Source organism: Rattus norvegicus, chromosome Y (assembly GCF_036323735.1).
Source record: "Rattus norvegicus strain BN/NHsdMcwi chromosome Y, GRCr8, whole genome shotgun sequence".
Taxonomy (NCBI): Eukaryota; Metazoa; Chordata; class Mammalia; order Rodentia; family Muridae; genus Rattus; species Rattus norvegicus.
In genome coordinates, this window is record NC_086040.1 from 1,277,762 (window position 1) to 1,290,053 (window position 12,292).

General features: G+C 34.3%; 1 protein-coding gene across 4 annotated transcripts in view; it reads right to left on the minus strand.

The window, feature by feature from the left end:
• Usp9y (ubiquitin specific peptidase 9, Y-linked) overlaps nt 1–12,292 on the minus strand; it is a 144,819-nt gene that overhangs the window by 46,683 nt on the left and 85,844 nt on the right. For all 4 annotated transcript variants that reach the window (NM_001329902.1, XM_039100658.2, XM_063280594.1 and 1 more), the window contains 2 exon segments: nt 2,949–3,227; nt 3,435–3,565. In NM_001329902.1, the coding sequence (NP_001316831.1) occupies nt 2,949–3,227; nt 3,435–3,565 (410 nt within the window).

Genomic DNA, 12,292 nt, shown 5'->3' on the forward strand with positions numbered 1-12,292 from the left:
CTACCCATCAAATTACTTCAAGATTTCTACCTTCTCTAAAATTTATAGCGACTTAAATAAAAGCATCTAAATCTGTTAATGTTAATTTTCTTTCTTAGTTGCCTCTAGAGAGTTCAACTATTGATGAAATTAATATATTGTTTTACATTTCAACTCATTTTTTTCTGGCAATCTTTAAAAAGTACAATTCTAAATTAAGATTTTTTATATATCTTCTATGCCTAAGTTTTCAACAAACGATTATCCCTACTCTTGGAAGGCTGGATGTAACATACAAATATCTTCAGGCTCAGTGTTATTTGCTTGTTGCAAAGTCATGAGGTTCTAGTTTGAATATCTAAGATTTATCTAAATGATGGTAGATCTAGGTGGTAGCCTACACATAATTACAGTGCACAGAAAACAGAGAATCCTCAGAAAGTTAGTTAGGCAGGTAGACAAGCTAAACTGGTTCACACTGTGTTCAGTAAGTATTTCAGGAAGATAACCAATGTCAATTCAATGACTGGTCTCCACATGTACACCATGTACGTGAATATCTATACAAATATACACACACATTAAAGTGTATTTGTGTACATAGGCATACACATAAGTATACATAGATGTTCACACATGTGAACATGACCATACATACATGTTCTTTTACATATATACACATACTCAAAAAATCTTTTGCATTTTGAAATATGTGCACTTATAACTCATGATTTTATCTTTAATAATTTTTGTATTCAACTTCTTTTGTTATGTGTATTCTTGTACTTATAACCACAAAGATGCAAAGTTTCTTAAAGTTAAATGTATTCATTTCCTCTCTCTACGTAACTTTGATTGTAAAATCCTTAAGATGTCATATTGCTATTTTTTGTTTGTCTTTTTTCAGACAGGCTCTGTTCCAGGCTAGCCTTGCAATTCATGTTATAGCAGAAGGTTATGTTTGAACTTGTAATCTCTTGCCTGGCCTTTACAAAGCTGTTACTGTAGGAATATATTATCAAACTTAGTAATATTTTTTTTTTGGTTCTTTTTTTTCGGAGCTGGGGACCGAACCCAGGGCCTTGTGCTTCCTAGGTAAGCGCTCTACCACTGAGCTAAATCCCCAGCCCCAGTAATATTTTTAATAGAACTGTCCTAAAGAAATTTAGACTGTGTACACAAGTAAATAATAAAGTAGGCAAAATACTTTATACTCCTCCTCCTCTTCCCAGTTTTTCTAATGAGAGAAGCTAAAAATAGTATTTTATAAATAATTTAAGTTTTGATCCTTCAGCCTAACTGGACGGATCCCTTGCATACAAAATCAATGTTGGCACAGCATATTTTGAGAGCTACTTCATTGAAAATCTTACTTCATTTCAATTACATCAGAAAACAGAAATTTCTAATTAATGTGGCTGTATGAATTTTTAAATGAGATAAGCATGTTGACTGATGTACAAAAACTTACCAATCAGCCAAAACAACCCTATCAAATCCCCAAGAGAAATTAAGTAAATAAATGTACATAGGCTTTTCTTAATACACATTTGTCTCTGAAATTCAGAAAGAATTTTTTTATGCACCATGGCTGCAATCACCCATCAACAACAAAGTATTTTATGATAACTAAGGTACATCCCCAGGCCAGTTTTGCTTCATATTTGTGACAAGAATCATCTAGAATGGACTTGTACTTGAATTCTTCCTGTTTAAGCTTCAGCGATGGTTTGTTAAAATTCTATAAACTAGTACTCAGTATTCTTTCAATTTATGAATTCTCTTACAAATACTGTAGGTGTCTTGGTAATAAATACAAACTTTATTGCATTTAGCTCTCTAATATAAACAAGTGTGAATACAGGTTTGTTACTACTCAATCTTTTAGTTGTGCAATTATTTTTTAATTTCATGTATGTATATATGTATTTTTCTATTAAAATATTACTAAGTTTGATAAAATGTACATAAAATTCTATGATAAAATTCTGATTAAAAACATTTTCTGGTAAAAATATACATGGATTTTACAACATAAGGAATTCAAACTTAAAATGGGAAAAAAACTTACAAATATATTTTTTTATATGTTTGTGCATGACTGAGCATGTGTATATGTGTGTATATGTGTCAAATATATTTTTTATTTTACATTTTATGTGTAAAAATATCAAATTGCCTTTACGTTAAACAATAAAATGTCTCAAAATATTTGAAAACACATGAAAGAATAAAATGAGCATGTTATGTATTACCTTAGGTCCACTGATTATCAGTAAGATAAACTTGCACTTATTTATCCATTGTGTTGACACTGTCCTAGAATTATTATTCTGAAGTATACCACAGTAATTACATTTTATTTGTCTTATTTTAAACAAAACCACACTATAATATTCAAATAAATTTTATAAATAAATTTTAAAGTTTAAAATGGTAAACACATAGTTATTAATCAAGTTTCTGATTAACATTTTACACATCTAGGGATATTTTAAAGCATGATTAAAAAGGTTAAACACACTATTTCCAAATGAAAATTTATACATTAGTAATTTTCAATGTAAATAAATGAAATCAAATTTAGTTTGAATTGAATTCAACCTTTACAGCAGATCAACATTTTAGAAACTGTTTGTGGTAAATATCAAGAGGTCATGGCAAAGTAAAGAATTGTTGATAAGAAATGCATATATGATATTTAACTGAAGGCATTTTAGAATTTTTATATATATTTTATGTATGATTTAGTAAGACTTAGTTTTAGGATTACATGAAACGTCAATTAATTAAAAATTGAAAAAGCACAAATAAAGGAAAACATAACATCTTATGTTAGTATAGTCAAATACAAACTTTTAGGATAAAGAACTAAATAGATGAAAATCTTTATAATACATAGTTAATGAATTTATCTTCAAAAATTATGGATGAAGGATAAATTACAAATATTTCTTAAAATTTATTACCGGTGTTTTAGGATCTGTACCATCTGCAACAGGCTGACAAGCTTCTGCTATGGCCTGGACATGGCCATAGCCAATGGTAGTTAGCAACAGTTTGGCTATTTTAAGAGCACTGAAGTAAGCATCTCTACGAGTTTCAACATCTGTATTTGGTAAGAAGTTATTTTGTATCAGCATACTTAGTACAAGGGGCAAGCCACCATTTTTTAAGAAGTGATACTGAAAGTCAGAGGAAATATCAGCTAGATGTGCACCGGCAGGCATTAACAGGATGTAAACTACCTACAGGTGAGGAGAGATGGGAAGGGAGAAAAAAAGAGCATTAAAAATTATACACATATGCACACATTTTTAATATATATATTATATATAAATTTAGAAACACTACTTTTCTCTCATTTATTCTTCATTAAAATTTTTGCTTCACAATTTTAGGCATCCTCTTTTACAATATTCTATAAAATATTTTATTTGCAAAGAAAAACAAACCTCTGTTAAATATAGTACTTTGGAGGCAGAAGAACCAAAGAAAAGTGAGTGAAGAGATTGACCAAGTCGTCTTTCTCCAAGATTTAAATGGTCTGAACATACAGCTCTTAAGTTTTCTATAGTTGTGTTATCTGTAAAAAAAAAGCCACAAAAATATAATTCATATATTCATATATTTAGGTTGGGCAGTAATACAAAATTGACTTTAGATTTTATATTATATGTATGTTTGCTTGCAACAATTAATATGCACTACATTATGCTTGGAGTTCTCGGACTCTGGAAAAGGACATCATCTCTTATTTGCCTTGAAACTAGTTACAGAAACTATGAACTACCAAGGAGGTGCTGAGAACTGAACCCATGTCCTCCAAAAGAGCAGCAAGCAATCTTAATTGCTGATCCATCTTTCCAGTCCCAGTATATTTGATATTCTATTCAGTATGGTCTTAAACAGTAAGTGATGATTATTAAAATGAGCTATAATATCAAATGTTAGATCAAAAATTTAGGATAGTTTTTAATCCATAAAATTTCCATCTAATACTAAGTAAATAAACTAATACTAATGAAATATACTTTTATTTTATTTTATTTTTTCGGAGCTGGGGACCGAACCCAGGGCCTTGCGCTTCCTAGGTAAGTGCTCTACCACTGAGCTAAATCCCCAGCTCCGTGAAATATACTTTTAAAAACAAAAACAGCAAGTTCACCTTCTTAGAATTCAATTAGCTACAAGAAAAATAATTCAATTAAAATTATCAAACAAAATGGGTTGGGGATTTAGCTCAGTGGTAGAGCACTTGCCTAGCAAGCACAAGGCCCTGGGTTCGGTCCCCAGGCCCGAAAAAGAGAAAAAAAAATCAAACGAGCATTTCTCCAATATGAGACTCAATATGAGCTAAAACAAGTAAGCATCATTAGCTATTGTAGAAATGCAAATGAAATTACCTGCACTATCATAAGGATAATCAAAACTGAAAAAAAAAACCCCAAAAAGATTCTAAAAGATACTGGTGAAGAGGTAAAGAGAGGAGAACCTGTGTACTTTAATATTGGGAATCTGAGACAGTGCAACAATCTTGGAAATATATAGGATTTTCTCCAAGAAGTTAAATACTGAGTTATTATATATTTTCCAGCAAGTTCATGACCTAAGTCTACACTGAATTATAAACAAAAAGTAGCATTATTATTTATAACATTAAAAATGAAAACAGGGTATGGGAGACAGATTGGTGAGAATATTTGCTTTGCAATAAGGCTTGGTGATCTGATACAATTTTCAAAAAACTTCATCATCAAACTCGTGAAAATTGTCTTGAACCTCCAACTGCACATATGATAAAGATAAACTAACTGTAATAAAAATTATAAAAAGTAGAAATAACATTTCTTTTATTAGATGAATGATGTAGCAAGTATGGTTCATATGAACAAACAATGTAGCATCAGTCTTATAGACAGAAAAAAAATCTGACATCTGCTACTGACTCTGATGACAGTAACTAAAAAGACATGTCAAAAAAAGAAATATAGTATAATGTGTGGTTTTATTTCTAAGAAGCACAGAGTTCTAAAACTCAGGAGGAGGCAGTTTTAAGGAAACTATGATTTGGTTATTGTATAGTTATTGTATTGTATATGATTTGGTTATTGTATAGTTATTGTATTGTATATGATTTGGTTATTGTATAGTTATTGTATTGTATATGATTTGGTTATTGTATAGTTATTGTATTGTATATGATTTGGTTATTGTATAGTTTCTAGATTTTTTAAAATTAAAATAACCTGCTTTGAGGCTGGGCTACATTGTTACCATGAAGTCAAGTTTCTATCTTATAAATTCTAGATGGGACTAAATCTGCTATCTTTCTGTATCTCTCCTGGGGTTCTAAGACAACAGACATGTCCTATAACATGTGCCAAAGAGTATTTGTTTGCAACATGAGATGTTATAAAATATATTATTACACTGGTTAGTAATAAACACTGTATTTAATTATTTTTTATTGCTGGTGACTAAACTAAATGTCTCATGTGTGCTAGGCAAACATTGTTCTGAGGTTTGTCTTGTGAACTGTGTATTCTGATGTTGATTTTTGTGGCCAGATATCTCACTACAGTACAGCAGACAGAGTCAAGCATTTCTGGTCTTAATGGCATATACGAATTGTTTTCCATCACTTTGATTGGTCAATAAATAGTCAAATCAGTCTATGGCTGTTATTCCACCCAGGGATTTCAGGCAGAGAGAAGGAGGACATGAAGGGAAGAAGGCATATGGAGACATCAGGAGAGTTTGCTGAGAGATCGTAATGAGAGAGCAAACATGATGACACACATGTATTAGAATGAGTTAGGGCAAGACCAGATTGGCAAATAACAGGGCATTGTCTACCATTAAGTAGCCTTAGAGCATTGGAATGGTTCAGAAACTGTCCAGCTTAGGCTTGTAGCTTATTAATAAACTTACCATGGTTGGTGTCAATTTTTTTGGGAATTGGGATGGGAACAGATAAGGCTTGCACCACAAAATCACTACTACAAAATATTTCAGCCTTAAAAACTTGTACTTTATTTTAGAATGGTTAAGAGGGCAGACTTTACCACTGTATGTCTTTTTGGATCTAGATCAAATGATCAAAGGATTTAAAAATTTAAGAAAATTATAGGGAATATGAAATACCATAAAAACACTAAACATTAGATTATAGTTATAGACAAAGGAGAACAATCTTAAGACAATGGCATATACTAGATCTTCAACAAGATCATAAAAAACACATGTATGTACATACAAGAAACAGAACATCAAGTTTATAATATCAGCAAAGTACACATTACACCATATAATTAAAACACTAAATACATGGAGCAAAAATGATATATTGAAACCTGCAAGATAATGACAAATACCTAGAAAGTGAAAAAGCCATTGGAACAACAGCTTGTATCTCAAATGAAACTTTAAAAGCTGGATGAACCTGAGGTAATGCATTCCGAACTATAAAAAGCTATTGTAGCGAGTCTAGGACTGATTAATGTATTCAATAAAACTATAATCAAGGGAGAAATTTATTATGATATAAAAGCCTTGAAAACTTTTATTCAACAAACCAAATGTAAAAAAGAAATCAAGAAGTAGTAAATATTTCAGGGTGAAGAGAAGACTGAGCATAGCAGAGAGACTGTGGAAAGAAATACAAAGGTATAGTGATTAAAACAAAAAGGTATTACTGTAAACAAACAGTACCAAAACTAAACAGCAAGATGACTAAAATTAAACCACATATATTAATGAGGTTAAATATTAGTGGCTACAATTATCCAATCAAAAGACACAGGTTGATTAAATTGGGTAAACCCAAAATATGTATGTATTTGCTATCTACAAGAAACACACGTTATTTTTAAACAGACACAGGATTAAAGCAAAAATATGGAAAGGAATTTCTCTAACCAAAAACAACCAGGAAGCAAGGAGGTGTTTCTATACTAATATCTGATAAAATGATACTGAAAAAACCCTCAACTAACTGGAAAAGATAAAGAGGAACACTCGATTCTAATCAATTAAACAGTTAACCAACACATAATTACTTTCTAATCAATAAATGCAACAAACCCTGGTTTATACAATTTTATTTTATTTATTTTTTATTGGATTTTTTAAATTTACATTTTAAATGTTATTCCCTTCCTGGATTTCCTGTCCATAAGCCTCCATCCCACCCCCCTTTCCTTCTTCAATAAGGGTGTTCTCCACCCCAACCATCCACCACTTCTTGCCCACCTGCCCTTATACTGGGGGTCTAACTTTGGCAGGACTAAGGGCTTCCTCTTCCACTGGTGTCCCAACAAGGCTACTCTCTACTACATATGCAGTTGGAGCCATTAGTCAGTCCATGTGTACTCTTTTTCACCCAATTTTATAAAAAAAAATCTATCAGTGGATTTAAAGACATAGACTAATATCAATCTATTAATAGTAAAAAATTCCAATGCCTCATTTTTGATCAACATGTTATTAGGACAAGAATTAAACAAAGGAACCTGAAAATTAATTGACATTATAGATGAAACAGACTTTACCTTTCTACAGACTATTTCATCCAAACACATACCCAAAAGTAGTTCTAAAAGACTGCATTCTCAGACAAAAATGATCTGAAAATCTAAAAATATGGAAGTTACTTCTTAACCATGATACAATGAATCTTAAAATTGACATCAAAGTACTAGTGAATACATAAACTCAGGAAGATTAGGCAATTCATTACTGATGATAAATGGGTCAAAGAAATCAAGAAAAAAAAAACCAATGAGCTTTGTTTAACTGCATGAAAATGAATACAGAACACAGTCAATGGAACATATAGAAAATAAAGTTATAGCTCAAAGAAAATGAAAATGAGAAAATGAAAAAGAACTTGTAGTCTAACTTTCCTTTCTATGAACTGCTGACATACAGAAATACTTTCTATGGATTCTCATTGGGCACATTAGGCTGGGCTTAATATAGGTGACTTTACTATTTCTTCTTGTCTGCCATTCTGATCTCCCTAGACTCTTAGCTCTGATGTACCCTGTGTGTTGAAACCCCTCCTTGGTTCACCTCCATACACTAGAACCTTGCCATTTGGCACAGACCTAGGTTCAGGCTTTTGCTTTTATCAATACTTACTCCTTTGTGACATCTCCAGATCTGAAGAACCACTATCATGGGCACCCAGTGACCATAGTAGGGTGGGAGGCAGGCAGGAAACTTAGTTATCCTTTATATATTTTAAGATTAATAACTGCATGAAAAAGTCACTAACCTTACCTCACTTCCAATTCTTCAGGACTGATTCACTGAACCCACTTGATTTAGAACCAGTGTCCATCTATTTTGTTTATCTCTACCCCTATTAGTGTTTCCTTCTTGACTATTTCTGTCCCTCTGCTTCATCCACCTGCCACTTTCTACCAGAGAAAGCCATCACATTTGTTTGAATCCAAGGTAGACACCAGCAACTCAAATTTTAAATATCCCCCTGAATCCCCACAAAAAGACTAGGTATCTACATCAAGCGAAAAATCTAACTACAGATGTCTAGATCTCAGTAAAGAACACAAACAGCCAAGACAACCTTGAAAAAAACCGTCAAATTCAGGTGCAGCACAAAACAAGGAATCCAAAACAGTAATGAATACATTCATTTTCTTCAAAGACAATAATAAAAACCTAAAAGATGATGAAAACACAGAGATGAATGACTAAAGAAAACAATTCAAGATATGAATATACTTAAGAAACAATCATGAAGACAAGGAAAGCATTTAAAAAGATATCTGAAATGAAAAACTAAGATGTCAAACAAGAACCTCAGAGGTAAGCTGATTATTGACGATGACACAAGAGAAAATTTTGGATCTTGAAAACAAGATTAAATGAAGACATTAGTTAAAATAAATTAAAGAATCTAGGAATAAAAGACTCAGGAAACCCAAGAAACCATAAAAGAGAACAGGTCTTTACAAAGAAGACGTAGAGAAAAAGGAGAAGAAATCCATGTCAAAGACAGAAATGTTTTACAGAAAATCATAGGAAAAATTCCCCAATTTAAATAATAAGATTACTATGGAGGTGAAAGGCATATAAAACACCAAATGGAGCCACCTGTGACCAAATTCGCTGCCTTCTGGACCCTCTGGATAATTACAGCAGCAGTGACCTCTGCGCTGCCAGTTCTGAAGGTTCTGTTTAAATTCCTGGAGGACTGCTGCTATGGGCGTGTGCTCCTCTATCCCTAACTTATGTCCTATCCCCTCTGGGACCCATCTTCCAGTCCAACTCTAACCACAATCCCAAACACTTGTAGCCATCAGAGAACACCAGGTGAGACCCCTGCCCCAATTCCTTGCCTGACAACCACTCTAACTGGGTAACCCCAGTAGCAGCAGTTCTGCTCTGCCTCTCTACATTGCATTTCACAGGCTACAACTCCCTCCTGCTTCTCTGGAGGTCAGCTGTTGCCCAGGACAAAGAGGTCTGCAACCACTACACAAGGAGGTTCTAAATGCATCGCTGGAGGTCTGCTCCTGACCCAGGATAACCAGCAGTCTAAAAACATCTGGGCCTACCAGCTTTGCCTGAAACCAAGAAAGCCTACTGTCACCACTACTTGCAATTCCAGAGGACTGATGACATAAGGTACTATTGTCTGTACCTGCGTCCCCAGAGGCTTCCTCCAATCAGGGACTCAGAGGACTGTCAACACTAGGAACAACCAGATGGACAAAGGCCAGGATAAGAACACAATCAACAAAAACCAGGACAATATGTCACTATCAGAACACAGCTATTGTACTTCAGCAAGCCCTGAATATTGTTACAAATCTGAATCACAAGAAAATGACTTTCAATCTAATCTTATGAATATGATAGAGGACTTTAAAGAGAAAATGAAATCCCTTAAAGAAATTAAGGAAAAGTACAATAAACAGGTAAAACAAATGAATACAGGATGAATGTTCAACTAGCTTTATCAAGGAAATGCAAATCAAAACAACCCTGAGATTCCACTTCACACCATTCAGAATTGCTAAAATAAAAAACTCAGGCTTCCTGGTTGCTGCCGCCGCAAAGAGCCCGTGGGCAGCACCCCGCGAGCGAACTTGAGCCTCGGGACCACAGGTAAGACCAACTTTTCTGCTGCAAGAAAGCTGCCTGGTGAACTCAAGACACAGGCCCACAGGAACAGCTGAAGACCTGTAGAGAGGAAAAACTACATGCCCGAAAGCAGAACACTCTGTCCCCATAACTGACTGAAAGAGAGGAAAACAGGTCTACAGCACTCCTGACACACAGGCTTATAGGACAGTCTAGCCACTGTCAGAAACAGCAGAACAAAGTAACACTAGAGATAATCTGATGGTGAGAGGCAAGCGCAGGAACCCAAGCAACAGAAACCAAGACTACATGGCATCATCGGAGCCCAATTCTCCCACCAAAACAAACATGGACTATCCAAACACACCAGAAAAGCAAGATCTAGTTTCAAAATCATATTTGATCATGATGCTGGAGGACTTCAAGAAAGACGTGAAGAACTCCCATAGGGAAACACAGGAAAACATAAATAAACAAGTAGAAGCCTACAGAGAGGAATCGCAAAAATCCCTGAAAGAATCGCAAGAATCCCTGAAAGAATTCCAGGAAAACACAATCAAACAGTTGAAGGAATTAAAAATGGAAATAGAAGCAATCAAGAAAGAACACATGGAAACAACCCTGGATATAGAAAACCAAAAGAAGAGACAAGGAGCTGTAGGTACAAGCTTCACCAACAGAATACAAGAGATGGAAGAGAGAATCTCAGGAGCAGAAGATTCCATAGAAATCATTGACTCAACTGTCAAAGATAATGTAAAGCAGATAAAGCTACTGGTCCAAAACATACAGGAAATCCAGGACTCAATGAGAAGATCACCTAAGGATAATAGGTATAGAAGAGAGTGAAGACTCCCAGCTCAAAGGACCAGTAAATATCTTCAACAAAATCATAGAAGAAAACTTCCCTAACCTAAAAAAAGAGATACCCATAGGCATACAAGAAGCCTACAGAACTACAAAAAGATTGGACCAGAAAAGAAACACCTCCCGTCACATAATGGTCAAAACACCAAATGCACAAAATAAAGAAAGAATATTAAAAGCAGTAAGGGAAAAAGGTCAAGTAACAAATAAAGGCAGACCTATCAGAATCACACCAGACTTCTCGCCAGAAACTATGAAGGCCAGAAGATCCTGGACTGATGTCATACAGACCCTAAGAGAACACAAATGTCAGCCCAGGTTACTGTATCCTGCAAAACTCTCAATTAACATTGATGGAGAAACCAAGATATTCCATGACAAAACCAAATTTACACAATATCTTTCTACAAATCCAGCACTACAAAGGATAATAAATGGTAAAGCCCAACATAAGGAGGCAAACTACACCCTAGAAAAAGCAAGAAACTAATCAACTTGGCAACAAAACAAAGAGAAGAAAAGCACACAAACATAACCTCATATCCAAATATGAATATAAGAGGAAGCAATAATCACAATTCCTTAATAAGTCTCAACACCAATGGTCTCAAATCCCCAATAAAAAGACATAGATTAACAAACTGGATACGCAACGAGGACCCTGCACTCTGCTGCCTACAGGAAACACACCTCAGAGACAAAGGCTGGAAAACAACTTTCCAAGCAAATGGTCAGAAGAAGCAAGCTGGAGTAGCCATTCTAATATCAAATAAAATCAATTTTCAACTAAAAGTCATCAAAAAAGATAAGGAAGGACACTTCATATTCATCAAAGGAAAAATCCACCAAGATGAACTCTCAATCCTAAATATCTATGCCCCAAATACAAGGGCACCTACATACGTAAAAGAAACCTTACTAAAGCTCAAAACACACATTGCACCTCGCACAATAATAGTGGGAGATTTCAACACCCCACTCTCATCAATGGACAGATCATGGAAACAGAAATTAAACAGAGATGTCGACAGACTAAGAGAAGTCATGAGCCAAATGGACTTATCGGATATTTATAAAACATTCTATCCTAAAGCAAAAGGATATACCTTCTTCTCAGCTCCTCATGGTACCTTCTCCAAAATTGACCATATAATTGGTCAAAAAACGGGCCTCAACAGGTATAGAAAGATAGAAATAATCCCATGCCTGCTATCAGACCACCACGGCCTAAAACTGGTCTTCAATAACAATAAGGGAAGAATGCCCACAAAAACGTGGAAATTGGAACAATGCTCTACTCAATGATAACCTGGTCAAGGAAGAAATAAAG